The sequence below is a fragment of the Sparus aurata genome, chromosome 15 (assembly GCF_900880675.1).
Source record: "Sparus aurata chromosome 15, fSpaAur1.1, whole genome shotgun sequence".
In the NCBI taxonomy this organism is placed as follows: domain Eukaryota; kingdom Metazoa; phylum Chordata; class Actinopteri; order Spariformes; family Sparidae; genus Sparus; species Sparus aurata.
In genome coordinates, this window is record NC_044201.1 from 23,098,113 (window position 1) to 23,118,473 (window position 20,361).

General features: G+C 40.5%; 1 protein-coding gene across 1 annotated transcript; it reads left to right on the forward strand.

The window, feature by feature from the left end:
- Position 1: 1 nt before the first annotated feature.
- On the forward strand, positions 2–19,990 carry pibf1 (progesterone immunomodulatory binding factor 1). The gene is made up of 19 exons (XM_030441789.1): positions 2–131; positions 390–694; positions 836–936; positions 2,051–2,249; positions 2,365–2,484; positions 3,328–3,461; positions 3,907–4,015; positions 4,132–4,251; positions 4,355–4,416; positions 4,570–4,695; positions 4,989–5,087; positions 9,280–9,445; positions 11,618–11,768; positions 12,094–12,184; positions 13,031–13,133; positions 15,113–15,243; positions 17,754–17,838; positions 19,371–19,550; positions 19,789–19,990. The coding sequence occupies exons 2-19, from the start codon at positions 428–430 to the stop codon at positions 19,840–19,842; spliced, it is 2,298 nt and encodes a 765-aa protein (XP_030297649.1). The 5' UTR covers positions 2–131; positions 390–427; the 3' UTR covers positions 19,843–19,990.
- Positions 19,991–20,361: the final 371 nt, after the last annotated feature.

The following is a 20,361-nucleotide window of genomic DNA, read 5'->3' on the forward strand; positions in this document are numbered from 1 at the left end:
AACCACCACGAGGGGCGCTGTAGTGGAGGAGAGGCAGCACCACCGGAGACAAACCGTTGGCGGCTAGCAGGCGGCTAGGAGCGGGACCGTTGAAAACAAAAACAAGTCTCCGTGTGCTCTCGTCAGCGCCGGTATGTCACAGTCACGCCTAATAACAGCTAACACGATATTTACTTTAATACGAGTACAGCCGTAATCTTTTTTTAAAACAATATTGCGCTCTGGTGGTCGTTCAGGATTTGTTTTTACTTTTCATTGCTGTAAGCTAGCGTTAAAGTATCAGATATCGCGATGTCTTTGAACTCTTAACCCAGTGTGACCTAGCCCAGCTACTTTTCCCATGTCTAATCTCTCCTAAAGTAACTGGCTAACTCGTCTTGCTAATTTAGCTTATAACGCAAAGTCAGGACCAAAAAAACAAAACAAAATGCCTCCCAAGAAGCAACAGCTGAGGCCGACAGCAGCCAACGTCTCCAGCTCCCTGGACATGGAGTCGGAGGACATCAGTCTGGAGACGACCGTGCCCACCACCGAGGACGTGTCCTCGTCCGACGAGCAGCGGGACGGCTCCCAGAAGGTGACCCGCCAGCTGATCGAGAGGAAGGAGCTGCTGCACAACCTCCAGCTGCTGAAAATCGAGCTTTCTCAGAAAAACCTGATCATAGACAACATGAAGGCCGACCATATGTCCAAGGTAGAGGAGAAGAGTTAGAGGAAAGACGTTCATATACACACACACCGTTCATTTCATGAGCGATAAATACCATTTCCAGACATATCTTTGTTGCAGTAATAGTCCTGTAACTGTTTCCATGCTTGTCCTTTCATATTTCAGATTGAGGAGCTGGAGGAGAGGCTGAATGATGCTCTACATCAGAAACAAGTGTTTGCCCTGAGACTGGACAGCCAGCTGAAACTAGCTCAAGAGGAGAACAGGTGAGGAAAGTGATGGAGGTGAAGTTATTTTTCGGTTGGATATTTGACAGACATTCACTCTGGAGACACCCAGCGGCGTCACTTACTCAGTTTACCCAGTGTTGGCAGCAGGAGGACGGTAAGCTCCCCTCCCAAAACCTCAGGATGCGCTGGAGGCTGACCTAGGGACCATAAAAAAATGATAATAGGATCATTTATTTATGGTCCCTAGATCAGGGTTAAACAAACAAACAATAGGACCTATTGTTTGATTTACTCAAAAACAATGTTTCTTCATGCTGACTTTGATTGCAATTTGATTGCTAATGTGTTATGTATTTATTCAGTTGTTTCCATGTCATGTGACCCAGTGACTCCAAACCAATGCCGACTTATATAGCCGAATTACATTTAATTTTACTGCTTCTTCTATTTTATATGAATATTTATTATGAAAATGTAGCATTTCTTTTAAGTAGCTGCCATGTCTTGTGACCCATTGACTCTAAATCATTATCAAAATGTATTACTATACAGGTCACATGAAACATACCTATTTTAAATGGATTTTACTGCTTCTTCTATTTTATATCAATATTTTAATCAAAATTCAGCAGTTATTTTTCAGTAGCTTCCATGTCATGTGGCCAAATGACTCCAAACCAATGCTGAATTGTATTAATAAATAGGACAAATAAGACACCTCTCTTTTGATTACATTTTACTGCTACTTCTATGCTATATGAATATTTGTAATGCCAATGTAGCATTTCCTTTCAATAGCTTCCATGTTATCCGACCCAGTGACTCCAAACAAATACTCAGTTGTATCACTAAAAGGGAAAAAATAAGACACACCTCTTTCCATGACATTTTACCACTTCTGGAATTACGCAAACTGATGAATTGATAATCAAAATAGTTGACAAAAAATTGTTTAATTGTTGCAGCTCTACATCTCAACAAATACCAAGTAAAACCCATTTAAGAGCACACACACACACACACACACACACACACACACTAAAGAAGGCAGAGGTAGAAGATATTTAAACACTTGAATAACAACAGATTTGAACAAGCATAACTCTACCTGTGTTAACGATCCTATTGTTTATGTGATTGTCCCCACCAGGAAGCAGCAGGTTCTGCGTAAGCAAGAGATGGAGGCCATCCTGCTTAGACAGCAGCAGCTGGAGGAGACCAACAGACAGCTGTGTGAGAAGGCTGGAGAGCTGCGGAGGTCTCTCAGGGATCTGGACATCTCACAGGACAGGTACCAGGAGCTCCGCAACCTGCCAGATGACAAAATCTCTATACAGGAGTACGTAGCTGTAAGTACGGAGGAGCTCTTCCTAACCTCTACACTACTCCACCCTGTTGAACCCCATTCATTTAAACACAATGCAGTACATGGTGATCTTTTTTCTTTCTTTGTGCTGTGTTTAGATGCGTTTCTATGAGGTGGTAACTCCTCTGCGGGCTCAGCTGGCCGAGCTCAGTGTGAAAAGAGGCTGTTTGACTGAGGATCTGGATACAAACAGAACCCAGATGAAGGCTTTGATGGAGGTACCACACACAAGCTCCTACACCCACTACAACTCTAGGTCGCATTAATCATTCTGTATGACATAACACGTTTTGAATTTCTAGCATTTTTGTCTTCTTCTTTGTTCATATGTGTGGAGGGTAAAGTTGAAATAAACACACTGTTGAACCTGTTTTAGCAGTGCACTACTTTTTGTCTACCTTTCACGTGTCTGTAAGCACACGTAAATATGTGTTCAGTTGCATTGTTGCTTTTGATTTCTTTCTTTCCAACTGTGAAGTGCACATTCAGTTTAAACAAAAACTCAGTCCTCCAGGCTGAGTCACATATTTATGGTCATGATGAATGCAGACAGGGTCAGGAGGTTCATTTACCTTTTAACAATGTGTGAAAGAGGAGATGACACGTGATGTGAGCTCCCTTAAGCCCGTTCTGTTTCTGTAACATACTGGCTCAAAATTATCCTTTTTACTGCCTGCAGCATTCAGAGTGGTGTGATTTACAAAAAAAAAATAAAAACCCATCCAGTTAATCTATAGTCAGCAGTGGCCTGCGGGCATAAACGGCTCATTGATGACATAACGATGCAACATGCTGAGGGCAGGGTCAGTATTTGGCAAAAATAGCATTAATCCAAGTACTGACTGTTTGTGGTGTAATTGCATTGAAAGTATTTTCTTTGCAAACATGAGACCCCAGGAGACTTAATGATCATTTTAATATGAAGGCATATCAAGATGCTTATAGAACTTTTCGAGGAATTTTAGTGTGTCTAGGAGGTGAAATCCTGCCATTTTTAGAGCTTGTCTAATAATTTGAATACTTTATGTAATGCAAGTGTTGTCTTTTCTGTGTATCCACAGAGCTACGAGGAGGAGCGGCGGCTACGTACTGAGCTGGAGCTGAGGAGCCAGAGACTGACCCTCGAACTGGCCGATACCAAACAGCAGATCCAAGAAGGAGACTATCGCAGAGAGAACTACCCAAACGTCAAACGGTGAGTGCTCATTGTAACAGAAGTTACAGTTCAGTTTTGTAGACTGTGCACATAGAAGGAGGGCAGCACTTGAAATTGGACCAAGCCAACATCTCCAGAGCCGTACATGGAAAAACACAAGCCCCTTTCACATGTGAACTGTGGACAATATCCAGAGAATCAGATCAGGGTAGTGACCGCATTTGCGTCTTCAGATACGTTGGAAATACTTCGTATAGCTTGGACGAGGGGCATCTGGAAGCAACTTGCAGCTTATTTTTGAGTATTAACATTAACTGCTTGATCCTTTCAGTTATTGAGTTCATTAAATGTTTTATTTTAAGACCAGATTGTTATAACGGAATCAACTGCTACCTGATGTGTGACATGGCGAACCCTTGAAACAGATTCTTGTTATGATATGTAACTCTGATTGTCTGTCAACCGTTTTTGCTGTGGTTTATAGTGAGCGTGACAACTTTGAAGCAGAATTGAAGGAGTTAACGCGGAGATTTGAGACACTAGACTTGACTCACACTGCACTGACAAGAGAAAGGAACACACTCAGCAAAGAGGTGCTTCACACATACCTAAACACCATCGTATAAACATATAATTTGCCTTTTCATAAGTCTTTTTGGGAGTAGTATGTTCTGTAATAGTTTCTCGTTTTTCTGTTCTTGTCCTCCAGGTGGCGACATTGCAACAGTCAGTGACTCTCCTGCAGAAAGACAAGGAGTACCTTCACAGGCAGAACATGGAGCTGAGTGTCCGCTGTGCACATGAGGAAGACCGGCTGGAGAGGCTGCAGGTCCGTGCAGTTAGTCAGCTGTTAGGCTCATCTGATATAGAAGACATTCTGTAACCTGAAGAATTCCTCTAATATGCTTTCACTTCTTGTCTCTGTGGTACAGGTACAATTAGAAGACACTAAGAAGGCAAGAGAGGATGCCTACGAGAAATATTTAGCTTCCAGGTTAGGCCTTACTGTTTTACACCAGCTAAAATTCTGATAATTGTGTTTTCACTGTGCCAGAGAATGTCTGTAGAAATCATTTCGATCAAATATTTTGACATTGATGGTTTCATCTGCCATAACCGTGTTTACAAATGTTTCCCTCTACTCCAGAGATCGCTATAAGTCAGAGTACGAGACCAAGTTGAGAGAGGAGTTGGAGAACATCAGGTTAAAGACCAGGCAGGAGATAGACAACCTGCAGAGGACCTCCAGGGAGATGTATGAAAGGGAGAACAGGTATCAGTGCTTAATTGTTGATAACAAACTATGATCAAAATATCAAAGGGTGCTTTTCAAACCAAGTTCCACATTTTGTTAACATGCCATACAAATTATTATCAAGCTAACCAATCACGAAGAGAGAACAGAGGAAGATCTCTCACCGCAGATACTTCACAGTTGCATTAGAATAGGAAATTCTAATATAACTTCTGCTGTATATGATATAACACGACATGCGGATTCCTTTGTAGAGGTGTTGTGTTTTTTTTTAACTGTGTGTGTGTGTGTGTGTGTGTGTATTTCACCAGGAACTTGCGTGAGGCCAGAGACAATGCGGTGCTGGAGAAGGACAGAGCGGTGGCTGCTGAAAGAGACTCTCAGTCCAGATATGACCAACTGCTGGAACAGTGAGTTTTCCCGTCACACACATAAACACATGATGATTTGAATCAAGGCTCCTTAAGACCTTTATTTAGTGCAGCTTATCGAGTTTTACTTTTGATCCTTTTTTTTTCCAGATATTTGAGAGTAGGTTTGGGTACCAACTCTCACTTTTTAAGGGTATCAACCAAATAATGGTCGTGGTAGCCATTGAAATTACAGTACCTATGAGCACGTCTCTGGTCAAACATAAGATATATATTTATTTAAAAGCCAAAGACTGCACTGTGTTTGATAGCCTGAAAGCCAGGTCCCCTGCATCAGCCGCAGCTGACTTTAGCACACCTGTGCACAGTGCGGTGCTTGTTTGTGGAGAGCTGAACTCTTGTACATGAACAAAGAGGCATGTCCAACATTTGAAATTGTTGTAAGACATAAATGGGCTTTTCTCACCATGTTGGTGATGTAAGCTTGGCATTTTTAGCGTTGGCTCGGCTCAGTTCAGCTCCTGGCTGCGTCTGAAATTCTTTACAGTATGTGGTTTTTTTAGCATGTCTAAAACCATTTGTATGAAACCAATAGTAGATGAACTGCAAACTATTCATGGGGATATATTACATTATGCAAGCGCTGCCTGCGGTTGTGATAATAATATAACAAAAGTGCCCCTCTTTATTCTTCTTCTCAGGCAGAGTAGACGCTGCAACAGCAATTTACTGCCCTCCACTCTTTGTTTTTAATGTTCCTTTTGACAGTTATTTATATTTTTTATAAAGTCAAATACTGTGCTGATATTTCATCAGTTTCTACATTTTATTCCAGGCATCCAGGTTGAGAAAAGTGCACAGAAAAAAAAAACAGTTTCTCCAGCTGTTTCCAGGTCTCTGAACAGCTTCTTCCTTTGAAGCAATGTCAGCCGTATTTTGTTACTCATTTTTCACACGGTTTTGGTGAACTATCCTTTGAACATGGTTTAAAGTGGGAGCCAAGTACACAATAACAACCATACACATATGTTCCCGCTCTTGTTCTACTTCTCAGTATTCACTAGTACTCTGTAAGGATTGAGTCATCGGTCACGTATGACATGATGTGGCATTTTAGCAAACTTGGCTATGTTTGGCAGCTCCTGTGATCTTTTTAGGAGCAAACATTTACTACACTGCTGCAATCGAATGTAGTTCACTTCCTTCAAGCTAAGGAACTTCACCTAAGGGCAAATGTTTGAGTGTTAAGAAAGCTTGGGCCAGTCAGTAAAATATTTAATTGTCCCGGTTAATCGCCTCATATTTGAAATTCATTCCACGTCTTTATTGGCCTATCAGCAGTGGGTTAATGTGCTTGATAGTGACGCACATTGTGTAGGCTGAAGTACCGGTATTTCCTTGGAAGCTGTGAGCTTGTTCTTGCTTCGAGGCTGATGTGTAAGCCAGCAGCAGTCTGTCATTAGCGCATGTTGTGGGTGCGGCGGGACTTTGGTGGCTGTGATCTGTCTCTTACTAAAGATCACATATAGGCTTTGCTGTAACTGGGGGGTCAGAAGGTCAAATGGGAAGTCAGAGTTCACTGAAGTACCAACTGGTGTTGCTGGCCCAGCTGCCTTCCTCGCGGTAGTGAAATAGTTTAAGTGCAGGTTGAATGCAGACTGAGAAACAGGTCACTGTGTAGTACTGCAGATAATTTACATACTGAGGAAGTCTCCGTAAACAAATTTCAAAAATGCTTCTCTACTTTCTGCAATCCCTTTCTTGTTCTTGACAAAGCTTTTGCATTGATGGAGTTGGCTAAACTCAGAGTTTTACTGTTGGTCATTGTTTGGACAAATCATGCTTTTTAGTCATTTCCAATTTTAAACAGACTTTGTGTCCAAGTTCTTGGTCCATATCTTTGCTTTAGGCAACAATGCCCATCTCAGTGTAGTCTTGTAAGGTGCCTCTGGGTCATGGCCTTGCAGGAAGTTTCAAATCTTGCGTGGAAATTGCAACAGATATATTGTGATCCCTGCACAGACACACACACACACACTTTAAGCCTGCATTTTCTCCTCATTGAAGGAAGCTTTTCAGTAAGTCTCCTGAACAAACTGTCCTGTATTTTGTGCTGCATACATACATGTATATCTTTTATGAAAGGAATTATGTAGAGCAATATGTTCACAATGTATCTTAAATTGCAATGTTTCAGTACTTGTCAGCATTTCTTATTTTTAAACTCATTTTGTATCTGAAATGACAGACAGCCTCAGACACACCGACAGCAACAGCAGCAGCAACAGCAGCAGCAGTAGTGTCCCTGTCCTGGGTTACTACTACATGCCAGTCATTTCTCTAGATCCAAGCCACCAGCTGTTGGTCTTTCCATACACTCACTCACACACACACACACACTTCACTCTCTCTTGCACTCTCTCTGCTGCGATCACATTCCCTCTGCGTCGCATCGCAAGCCAGCAACGACAGATGCTAGTCACAAGCCCTTAACCCCTAACCCCACGCATGCCCCTATTTTTGGGGCAAAGAATGAGGCGGACAAGCTTGAAATGGCGTCGGATGGTTGTAGCGAAGAGGGCCAGCTTGAATGCTGAAAGCTGTAAATATTTCCGCTAAAAATTGGCATTTAAAAGGACAGAGAGAGATCATGGCTGACTGCACTCCTCTGGAAAAGTAAATTCGATTTTTTAGGAACATTTTTCTTCTTTGCGTCCAGATCGCAGCAGCCATTAAAGTAAAAGAAGGCGTAAAATGTCGACCAAGTGTACATGTCTGTCACTGTGAGCACACAGCTCAGGCCTGCGCTCCATGGATGATGAAATCCTATCAGGCCAGCTGTAATCGGGAGTTATTAATATTATCCAACCAACCTCCATGGTTTAATAGAGTCTCTGTGAGAGTATGTGAAAGCTGCCTCAAGAAGCGCACCGGGCTCGAAAACCATTGCCCGAGATGTTGCAAATGATGATTTCCGTTTTCAAGTGATGTGTGGATTTTTCTTTCAGTTAATCAGATAATTGTTTTGTCTATAAATCTGAAATAATGAAAAATGCCCCTCATATTTTCCAGAGCAAAAAATCGATGTCTTTAAAACACTTTTTTTTTACTCTGATGACACTCAATTTAAAAATGGGTAAGGTCCTTCTACCACAGGGTTCATACGTTACTGGGAATCCTTGAAAACACTTGAATTTAATGTGGTATTTCAGGGTTTCGAAAGTTCTTTTGGATTGAGTGCTTGAAACTGCTTGAAATTTGAACTACATAAGAAAATGTTTCTGTACTGGCTCGGTCAGGTTGTATAGGATGCCAAGTCTACTTACTGACAGCTGACACATTTTTGAAACGTGAAACTTTTTTTGTGTTTTGTTTTAATTTGGCACCCTCCTGTAGAATGCTATCACCAAACATACTTTTGGTTGTTTATAGCCCAATAAGATCTAATTTAATGAGATGAGAGAAATATGTATTGGCTGTAAATGTGTTGGTGTGTGTCATCAGTTGCCATATACATATATCGTTGTCCATACAAATAGACATTAAATTAAATTAAAAGAAAATACTGTAAATAAGAAAAGCACCTTGACAATGAATGACTGAACAAACCCTGCTTCTTTTCTCAACTATGTGTGCGAGCTCACCCATCCACATGCACTTATGTCACATAAGTGCATGTGGATGGGCGAGCTAGCACACAATGCATCACTTCCACTTGATGCAGGATTGTGTGACCTGAAATTCAGAAACTGTAGAATATGTTCTGTCTTCTCTCCTAATTACAAAACTCTTAAGTAGGAACACCTTTCTGTAGCTGCCAACTACATTCATTGAAAGATCAAACAAGACCAAACATCGCTGCGAGCGTCATTGAGAAATACTCTTCTGTAACCCGATGATTTAAGACCTTGCTTTCCTGCTTGGTGGCTTACTGTAACACTGTTGCTGCCGCTCTGTTAACATGAAAAAAACTCGTCGTAATAAAAAAATTTTCATTGCGCAAAGGCACGCCAAATAGTCACTTCCTTGCCAATTTTTAAAACGAACATGTTATCATGCGCATTATCATCAAAGGTAATTGTATCCATGTGAAGTAGGACATTGCAACATTTGTTTGAAACCACCAGGCATGCCCAGAGCTGAGTTTTACCCTCTGTGTCTGAGATGCACCCAAACACATTATCTCCTTAATACACATACTACATGCATATTCATCTCCTCGTCTCCGCAGGTTTCGTCAGCTCCAGCTGGGTACTGACAGCAGGGTAGCGGAACTGTCCAACCAGGCCAAGCTGCACGCCTTCGACGCCGAGCGCGCTCACATGGTCAAAGAAGAGACGGATAAGGCCCTGGCTCAGTGCCAGTTGGAGTGTGAGAAACAGCAGAAGAAACTGGAGGTACTCTAAACTCCAAAGACAAAAAGGATAAAATATTTTACCTGTTGCCCTACACGAGTGTATCCAGTTACCAGTCGATCATAGTGCAGTCTTTTTCTCTGCTCTCATGATTTGATTTCAGCCAATTAATGTCACTGCTTGGTTTGAAGTCTAGACAGCTTGAATTAACAGGTCAAATTTAGAAGAGATTCAGAAATCCCTCTTTGCCTTATTTGCAACCCTTTTTCACAGGGTTTGTACAAAGTCTTGAAAGTGTAGAAAATGCTTAGTTTTAACCAATATGATTTTTGAGTTTCTGAATATGCTTGAATTCAAATTTACTCCCTAAAATATTATATGTGATGATGGAGATTTCGAGAATCTAGAAATTTTAGTTGAAGTACCTTGAAAGTGCTACATTTTCTGTCTTTAAAAGCTATACAAAGTATGCAATAATCAGTATAACTGGAAAAGAAACAAGGACATCACCTTGAACATTTGCTTGTTTTGTAGCTCGTCAGTCATCTTCAGTCATGGTGTTGATGACAAATTAATTAATTACACATCGTCACAACTTATTTAGAAGTCTTACATCATTTTCAGACATGTTGTTGATGACTAATTAATTAGACATCGTCACAACTTACTTAGAAGTCTTCGGTCATGTTCAGTCATGTTGTTGATGACTAATTAATTAGACATTTTTGATACAATATTGTGAATAACAAAATGACTCATGCTCAGATATACAGATTGTTGCCTCATCTGTTTCTGTTTTTGCCTTTTCCTTCCGTGTTACGTAGCATTCGTGTGAATTTAAAAGTTTGTAAAGTGAAAGCGCCCAAAGTCCACGCCAAAGCGAGTTTCTCTCTCCCACAGAAAACATTGCTCCTGTACTGCCTGAAACACCTGATTTGGAGTCGAGCCTTTACTTCTGTAACTTATATAGGCACTATGTAACAGTCATTATATAAATATATATTTTAATATATTTATTATGAAATATATATATACACTCCAGTCAGTCAGCAGACATACAGTTGCTAATGATGTAGCAGCGTTATTTTAGATCACACTACCTTGCTCGACATGACCTGCCCTACTCTGCTTCTGATTGGCTACATCCTGCCAGTTTAGTAATGCACATGTGCAACTCCCACCAAAGATTTAAACAGAGGCCACATATCTTACTCCGTAGCTAAAACGAGCATTCAATACACAGTGTGAAAAGAGGTGCAGCAGTAATGCACCATATGTGAAAAATAAATTAGTTTATTTATTTATTTTTTATTAAAGTATGTAAACCTATTCTATTACCCCCAAATAAAAGTATGAACCTGAAAATTAGCGTAATATGATCTCTTTAAATCAAAGTATCACGGTGCTCCACTACTCTTCATCAACATTGTGAAAGCCAGAGAGCAGTAAAGCTTCCTACATCACATGAATTACTACAACTAAGAATTCACAACTGCTTAAATTCACTGCTGCTTCTCCACAGAACTTAAAAATTAATGTTCCACTGTCAAGTATATATCTATCTTAGTGCGCTGCTCCAGTGGCTCCATTCTTATCTCTGTAGCAAACCCATTTATACAAGAAGTTAATTGAGTGCAGATTGTTTTGATGTCTAAATGCACTTAGCTGAGGTCCACCTCTTGACCTGTATATAACCCTGTCCGGCCCGCAAGAGTGTAATCATGCATTGCACATGATCATAGAAGAAGGAGGAAGAAAGGCAGATGATCCAAAACGGCGAAATGAAAGCTAGTTTTTGAGATTGAAGTGTGTTATTAAGCTTTGATTTGGTTCCAGTTCTTTATGACAGTGAGGTTTAAAGCCAGTCTGGGATAAAAGTCCTTCCACTGAAATATTTGTTTTGTTTTTTTCCTCTCCCTTTTCTCTCTTTGTGAATGTTTTTGTCTATGCTTGAAAATATGTGGTAGAGAAAAAGGAGTGATGAATGGCACAGATGTGTACATTTCAGTAAATTTAGCACTTAAATAGCACTTTGTTTTGTTTTCATTTATGGAATATGACACCAGAATCTAACATTTACATTAATATTATTCCTCAGGGCAATCATTTTTCACATGTTCAAAATCAAACATTTTTCTAGCCGCAGCAAAAACACAATGCAGAAAATTCCCCCTGCTCCTCATCTGCTTCTTTCTTTCTCCTCCTGTGCGTCAGCTCCTGACCCAGGAGTTTTACAGGCTGCAGACGTCATCAGAGAAGCGATCGGCGGAGCTGCAATCTCAGAATGCCGAGCAGGCATCTCGGCTGGAGACCTATGAAAAGCTTGAACAGGAGTTGGACCAAGTCACCATGCAGGCTGCTGAAAGTAAGTGCATAGCATTGGCTCTGTAGTACCCATGACATTACTCACATTACTGTTAAGAAAGAAAAAGCACTGACTAGCACTGATTCTTTCAAACATTTGTGTCTGGCATCAGAGAATAACTGTAATAAAATTGAAAGATAACACTGTTGGATTAAGATGTAGGGCGCGAACAATGATAGAAAAAATATGTATTTTCTATTGTGGAGATGCAATGGACGTGATAGTGGATGAGACAGTGGTTGTGTAAATATTATGCAGAATATTAATCATGATGGTCCTGGAGATGTTTATACAGTATTAATTTGTTGTATTTATCTGTTGCCAGTTGAAAATGAGGAGGAGGCAGAGAGAGTTCTGTTCTCATACGGCTACGGAGCCAACGTCCCCACCACAGCCAAAAGAAGACTAAAACAGAGGTACAGTAAATGACACACGTCACGTAAATGATGATGTGTATATATATGTGTGTGTGTGTGTGTGTGTGTGTGTGTATATATATATATATATATATATATATATATATATATATATATATATATATATATATGTATATATATATATATATATATATATATATATATATATATATATATATATATATATATATAATGTATCTAATGTTATTTAAAATATATGGGGATGACAACATGAAGAATGCATGTTATCTGTTCTATATAGCTTGTTGGCATGTTAAATTCAGTATCTGTGTTATCTCCATAATACAGTACATTACTACACCAATACAACAAAACTTCTTCACATTCTGTTGATAACTTCAGTTAATTTTTTAATGTTTTCAACAAAAATTCTTCGATGTTGCCCATTTAACTTCTCTCTATGTAGTAACAGTTATTAGAAGAGTGGCCATTATTATTCTCCTTTTTTATTTGAGAAGTTCCACCTTTACATTGTGTTATGTGTGTTGTGTGTCTTTATGTACAAAACACCACAGGGTACCTATAAAGGGTACATTTAAAGGCAGTATGCATTGCTATCAGCTACCTCATGATATGAAAATCCATTCCACAGTGGTTTTAAGGTACATGTTCAGTCTAGATTTGCCTCTAAATGGCGACAATTATCAGGTTATAGTTCTTACTCTGCACTTAATCTTTGATGCAAGTCTCAGATTGATCGCATCTGTTGGTAACATAAAGTGTAGGGTAAACAATGTAGAAGTAATACACCAGTGTGAACTTGTTGGTGCTGTCATGTTTCGGAATTTCCAAAACTGTGTTTGTGTTTGTGCGGCTGTTGTGCAGCGTTCACCTGGCCCGCAGGGTGCTACAGCTCGAGAGGCAGAACACGTCACTGAGGAGAGAGCTGGAGAGACACAAGTCACAGTCAGGACAGTTATCTGATGAGGTAAACGCACACACGCAGGCACACGCACAACAGTCAGGTTTGTGGCTGCCTGGGGATCATCATTAATGAGATTAAGTTTAATTTAATGTAAATTTGTTGTAAACCTTAAGCTCTGCAAGTTGGTACCTGCTCCACCCAGTTGTTTTCCCACCATCTCAAATCTCCTAGAGCATCTCAGATTATGGTTACTCCACAGTTTCGATCCAGTGCATTATGATTTATTTCAGCTGGCTCTTACCTTTCTGATGACACAACAGAGCCGTTATCACAGAGCCAAGTTCGGTATCTCCGCTCTCATCAACTTCCATTTGCCCTCATGCACAATTTCTCGACACTTTGATGTGAAAGTCAAGGGCGAGAGGTCATCTAAATGACAGACTCCCCTGGGTGATTTTTTTCTCTAATGGAAGAAATGAATTGAGCAGCTTGTGAGGCATCAAATACGTTATTAAACCCATTACAGGGCTCATTGAAGAGAGTCTCTTTTGCTATTTTCCCCCCTGAAGTTTTTGTCCCAAGGTAACAATAGTCCCACCAGATCACTGAGTCTACCTCTGAAGCCGCGTCTGGAAAATGACAGGTTGTATGAGAGGAGAGGCGGCAGACCTTATAGGAGAAGAACGAGCAGTTCAAGTCTTAGTACCTGTCACACTTGTTGACACAGTGGGAAACAGTGCCAAAAACCGTGACGGCTCTTCACTCTCTTAACAACTCACCACACCAGTCATTAAGGCTTTTGTTGTGTTTGGCACACCATGTGCATGTGTGTGCAACGCTGAGCCTTTAATATTGGGTGTGTGTATTTCGTCTGTGCGTGACTACATGTGAACTGTCTTCTACTCGCACTCTGATGCTAAAATCATCCAGTGAGGATTGAAAGTATGAGAATGAAGGCTCTGGCAGCTAGTGTGCGTGCTTCTTTGCCCCCCACTCCTTACTATAATCTCAATGAGAGGGGAGGATTGTGCAAGTGGGGCCGGGCAGATTTCAGACTAAATAAGCCTGCTTTTCAACCGTCAGCTGTGATTGACTGGCACTCGTCTGGAATACCTCATTTCTCATCAAGTATGAAAGGAAAGGGTGAAATATTATGCTTTTTAGTCACCAAGAAATGTATGGGTGTTAACCACTTACCACCCACACAGATTCCCTGACTAACTAACGATTGTCCTTCCCCTCCCACCAAGATCTACTCACTACTGGCTGGCTGTAAAAGTGGTTTAATGAGTAACACCCTAACTTTATCTATTGTGTCGCAGATTAAGTTTAATACTGACTGAGCCATACATTCAGACTCCTACATGAGGGATCATCAAAACACTGTAAAGGTGCTTTTCTTGTAATCTAGTTAAGATTGTGAATTTTCATTGCATTCCCTCTTTATAGCTTGATCTTTAAAGTGTACTATTGTTTATAAAAAGGATGCGACTTAGATACGTCATCATAAAAACTCATATTTATGGGCCCTCAAGCCGACCCTGATGACATCGGAGATAAGATACAATCATGGTTGCTCCAAGGCTCATTCACAGATATTGGAAGAAATGCACAATTTTATAATATTAAAGATAAGAAAGGGAAAGGAAACTGACTCTTTGGGATGGGATGTCCTATAGTCTCAAAGTGTCAGTATTTGACAAGTTGGGAATAAGACTCACAAATCAACTTTTCTTACCTTCTTTCTCACTTTTAACCACACGAGAAGACAGTTTTATGTGGAAACATTTCCTCACTGTTTACTTCAGGATTTACCGGTAAAGTCAAGTACTGTGTTATGTGGTGACACACATTTAGCTCTTGCCGTTGCAACATATGCAACTCTCCGTACGAGTCACATGAACCAACGCCGACCTGATGCTCAGGTGAACTTCTAAAGTTGAAAAAAAACAAATGCAACCTGAGCTAACCCCGACAATGTGTATTTGAAGTATTCGTTGCTGTAATTACTCACTTATGTACATGCGTATGTTGTTCCTCAGTTGTTGGCAGCCAACCAACTGCTACAGCAGACGCACCAGCCCTATAGCTACCTGATTGAGACGGTGAGACAACGGGATGCACAGATCAGCACGCTGAAGGAGCGTGTCACCTCGCTTGAAGACGATGTCAGGTACAGAACAAACAGTCACAGAGAGGTTACATGTCGTTCTGTGCAAGAAGGAACAGAACTAAACTGATAATCAACATATTTTTTAATTGAAGCCAATTAAGCCTTTTGTTCCACTTGCCAAACTCTTTGTGTAGTTTTCATTTGTTACATTTTTTGTCTTGTAATTTACTCATCATGGCAGCCTGCCAGACCTCCCTGCCTTTGGGCGTCACTGCTTTATACCTATCTGCATTTTTACTTCTCCTTGCCTTCTCATACCTCACTCCTTCTGTCTTTGTGCGAAACCTGCATGTGTGCATGAGTTTGTCTATTCCCAATACATTGATTGTTTCGTATCAGCACAACCTGGCGCTGACCAACCCCCCACCCCCATCCTCAACAATCCACTGTATTTTAACCTTAGAAATATGCAAACTGACAGACAGGCAGGTTTTCTCTTGCTGCTCACTACCACTGGGCTCTCACCTGGGGCGAGCAAGAGGATGGAAAAATCCTTTAAAATGCTTTGAAGCCTCTTAAACCTTCCCATCTGACAGAAATATTGAAGTTTTCCTGTTTAACAGCAGAGACACAGCTCACAGGTTGCTCACTTTCTGTGCATCCACTCTCTCGGTCTTCAGCATTAATTCTATTCACAGTTTGTTTGCTGACCATTTTTACCATTTACCATATTCAAAACATACTGGCTGTAAGACCAAAGAGTTTACTTTTTTTTTCCAGAGTCCTTAGTGCTGAAGCCACCAGGCTGTTGTCTCAAGATTTGCAAGATGATTTGCTTTAAAGCTCCCCCATTACAAGCTACTGCTTGAATGTTCCACAGCCTTAGGAAAAAACATTTTGACGATACTGTGGAGAGTTTTTCTCTCATGATACCAGCCAAATAAACATGTTTTTAACACGCAGCTAATAATTTGGTGTATTCCCAAAATGCATGACTGATTTTTGATTTATTGTTCGACTGTTTAAGGCTATAGCAGTGATTTATTCTCACTGTGCTAGTAAACATGCCATCTAAACACGGTCACACAAATGAAGCAGTATTCAAATGAAAGATTCTAGTCTACCTTCACATCTGCTCCTGTGTTTACGCTAACCTGAACTGAACCCACGGTAAAGCAAAATAAAACGCATCCTAATTAACAGTGTACATTTACTCTATATACAATATTCAACATTTTTACAGTCTTGCCTGAAAGACTCATAAAACCATTAATCAGTGATTCACAGGACTTGTTTAATTGATTGAGATTTTTTATTGACAGCCTAAAAAAATATATGACACATAATCCAAAGTAGGGCTGGGCAATTAATTGAATTTCAATTTCGATTTCGATTTTGCCTTCCCTCGATCACGAAAACAAGATAATCGTAATAAAAGGATCATTCTGCCGCACGCTGTGTCCTGTGTGGTAAATGCAGCAAACCCTTCCATCTCCACCTGTGCACTCCGCTCCGCACCGCCCCCGCCTGAAAGTTTTTGCTTTCAGCCACGCCGGTGTGTATTGCCAGTGCGTGTTTTGAAAAACCGTGTAGAAGAAGACGGTAGAAGACGGCAGAAATGCAGCCTTTGGTCGGGAATAAAGTTAAAGCGAATTCTGTGGTGTGAAAATACTTTGGTTTCGAGGAGTCTGACTCGGAACAAAGGAAGATATTGTGCAAGATATGTCACGCGACCGTGTCTGCATCTCAAGGGAACACGACCAATTTATTTAACCATTAAAAAGTCCACACACAGTGTTATACGTGACCAAGTAGTGAAGGAACAAAAAAAACTCAAAAATGAAAACCTGCCACCGCCACACAGTCCTCAATTAAGGACACACTTTACAATGCCACCGCATATCCACCCAGCTCAGGCATGAAGAAATAACGGATGCCGTCACATACATGATCGCCAAAGACATGTGCCCTATCAACACCGTTAGCGACCCGGGGTTCAATAAACTGATTAACACATTGGACAAGCGGTATGTGTTACCATCACGTCACCATATCAGCAGAATTGCGCTGCCTGCCCTTTATGACGAATGTCGTGGACAAGTTGCAAGAGAAGTGTCAACAGCATTATATTTTGCCACCACAACGGACCTATGGTCGAGCCGCACCGGGATAGTGTTTATTTTTTATTTTGACATATTGTTTAATTCATTTTATTGATATATATTTCTCTTATTTATTTGCATTTTTCTTGTTTTTCAGTTCAAACTTATCGTGTCAAAGTTCAATAAGTGCTTGTTCTCAAATCAATGAACAATCATCTTTAATAATCGTGATTGCAATATCCATCAAAAATAATCGTGATTATAATTTTTGCCATAATCGAGCAGCCCTAATCCAAGGCCAAGATCATATTTCCATTGTGGTCCTTTTGAGTGTAGGTGTATGTTTTCACAAGTTTCACAACCCTATGAGTAACTTGAATATGAAATATTGATGTTATGACTCATTGGATATAGCAATGTTATAGCAATGCAAGATCTGATCTTTCTGGTTTTGGATGTAACCCTCAGCTCTCTGAGGAAAGAACGGACTGCTCTGCAGCAGGTGAAAAACAACATGGCTGCCGATCTGGAGCGACTCCTCAACCATCGAGAGGTACACATGACGATGACGTTCGCTGTTAGGTGTTAGTTTATTTCTTTGTTAGGAATATGATGTGGGTTTGTTGTTGTTTTAGTTTTACGTGATGCATTAAGGTCATTGTCTATAGAAGGTATGAGGGCAAGCATCCTACATTTGGCACTCAAAGATGTCAAAACGCAACAGTGTCATCATACAGCAGCAGTTACCAAGATAGACCCACGTGCAGCATTTTTCTTCTCTTACACACAAGTGCTTCGCCCCAGCGCTTCCAAGTGCACCACCAGCATTATGTGGACAAAGACCTCTAGTTATGACAACTTCATTTACTATCCGCTATTCAATTCCAATATATTTGTTTAAAATGCTAAGAAACACAACATTCTAACAAAACCTTCCCTTGAAAATAAAGATTTAGTTGTAAAACCACCTTGTTGCAGCACCTGGCCATTGTCTGTGTTTGATAAGGTCATAGCGCTGTTGATGCTTTAACTGCTAGCTGGGGCTGTAACCACTCTCTGTGGAAACAAAGTCAACAAGTTCTGCCACTTTTTTCACCTTTACCTGCCTGCTGTTTCTTTACAATACAAATCATTTGATTTTATCATTAATCTTTCAATGAAATGTTTAGTCTATAAAACTTAAGAAAATTGTAGAAGATTATGTTATGATTTAATGTCTTCTTTTGACTAACCAACAGTTCAAAACCATAAAATACTTGATTATAGTTTAAGACAAGGAGAGGACCCTAACTGTAACGTTTGACAGTCTGAAACTGGTGTGTTTTGTTTTGTTTGTTTGAAAAGTGATAAACGATTAGTTAATCATTGACAATAGTTGCAGATACATTTTCTGTTTATCGCCCAAAAGCTAAATCAACTAATCTTTGCTGCACTACTTTTTAGACTTAAAATAAACCGGCTCTTTTAGCCACACCAGAAAAGTTATTGCACTGTGTTGCAACGCTTCCTTCAAGATTGCGCGTGCTCGTATGCGCTAGTGTGTCACCCCGAGCCAGCCGTTTGCTGTATGAAGTATGTGCCCTGTCATAGACAGCTGTTCCTCAGCCTGGCTGTTTGGGATGCCACCAGGGTTCGTGCGTGTTTGTGTGTGTGTTTCTGAGTGCGTGCGTGTGTGTGACATGCCAGGGCTCATGTCCTCAGGGGTGATAAATAGAACCGTGAAATGGCCCAGAGTCCTCCCCTCTGCCCTGCTGCCACCCCTGCGGACCCTTGAGCTTGTTGAGCTTATTACAAGTCGTCCCATAGTTGGACTTCAGGAGTTCAGCTGTGGTTGCCTGTGTCGCAGGACAAACTTGTCATCAGAGAACAGCAATACAAATTATTTAAAACATTCATTTTAAAGCAAATGTTTGACAAAAGGTTGATCTGGGGTTATGACAAATATTTTCAATAACACCTGGTGAATTATTTGCGATTTCAGGCCTTTTGGACTCTAAACTTGCACGTATTTTTCATAAAGATTCTTGTTTATTGTTTCACCTTTGTTTCCATGTCCATATTTTTATGAACCATGTGATGCTGCAGGAGTTGGCGGTGATGAAGCAGGTTCTGATCAGCATGCAGTCCAGACAGGGAGACGCTCTGAACCTGTTGGAAACCGATAAAACTGGTATCAAGATCTCTGGTGCAGGAAAACAGCAGTCCAAACGGATCAACAGGACCACAGAAGAAGAGTCGCCAAACAAACCCAAACCCACTGTGTTCGTAAGTGTCTGACTTGGCCAACACCCTTTTATGAGTCACACCGCCGTAACCTGCCTGGACAGAAGTTCAGACAAAGGAGCACGTTAGTTTCACAGGGAATGATAAATGACTTTTATGTCATTTAGTTTCATTTGAGCTTTTCATTGCAGTCGGCTGAGTTAAAACATGTTGTAGAATATTTCCTCGATTTCACACTTTTCTAACCATAATTTTTCCTCTCCGTCTCTTTCATTTACAGACCAATAAAGAGGGCCCAGATTGGTACCAAAAGCTGAAGCAGAAACCCAAATAAACAAGAATTTGTGTCACTACTGGTGCTATCCATCATCACTCAGGGCTTTAACAGACTAAGGTTTTATCAAGTGTATGGTTTTTAGATGTGTAACTTAACTTCTTTTCATGTTTTTGACAACTTTTGAAATACAAAAGCAGAAACTGTTGCAGGTGTCCGAGTGTTTTGTTGGTCTCATGTTGTTCAGAGAGGATAAATTCTCTGCGTACTGGTCCAAAACCAGAGTATTACCTTCCACCGGGTACACATTCCTCGCTAACTGACTGCCCAAAAATTCCTCTTTCTTGGCAGTGGTCTGTTTTATTAGGTCTGTCTATCATTATTTCCTCATCTTTTCCAGGTTTGCAGATACTGGTGGCTACAGAGAAACACCATTGCAGGAACTATGATTTGCCTAAGCTGAATCTCCATTGGCTTTAAATATAGACATAGTGGGCATACCTTTATCATTTCAGATCCTGCATGTTATCGGTGTCATATTAAACTTGACCAGAGGACTGTGTTGAAGCGGGTTGATCT

Coding starts and splice junctions, on each gene's coding strand:
- pibf1 (XM_030441789.1), top strand. CDS start 428: ATGCCTCCCAAGAAGCAACAGCTGAGGCCGACAGCAGCCAACGTCTCC. Junction 2,250..2,364: donor CTATACAGGAGTACGTAGCT/GTAAGTACGGAG, acceptor TGCTGTGTTTAG/ATGCGTTTCTATGAGGTGGT. Junction 15,244..17,753: donor TCGCTTGAAGACGATGTCAG/GTACAGAACAAA, acceptor TGTAACCCTCAG/CTCTCTGAGGAAAGAACGGA.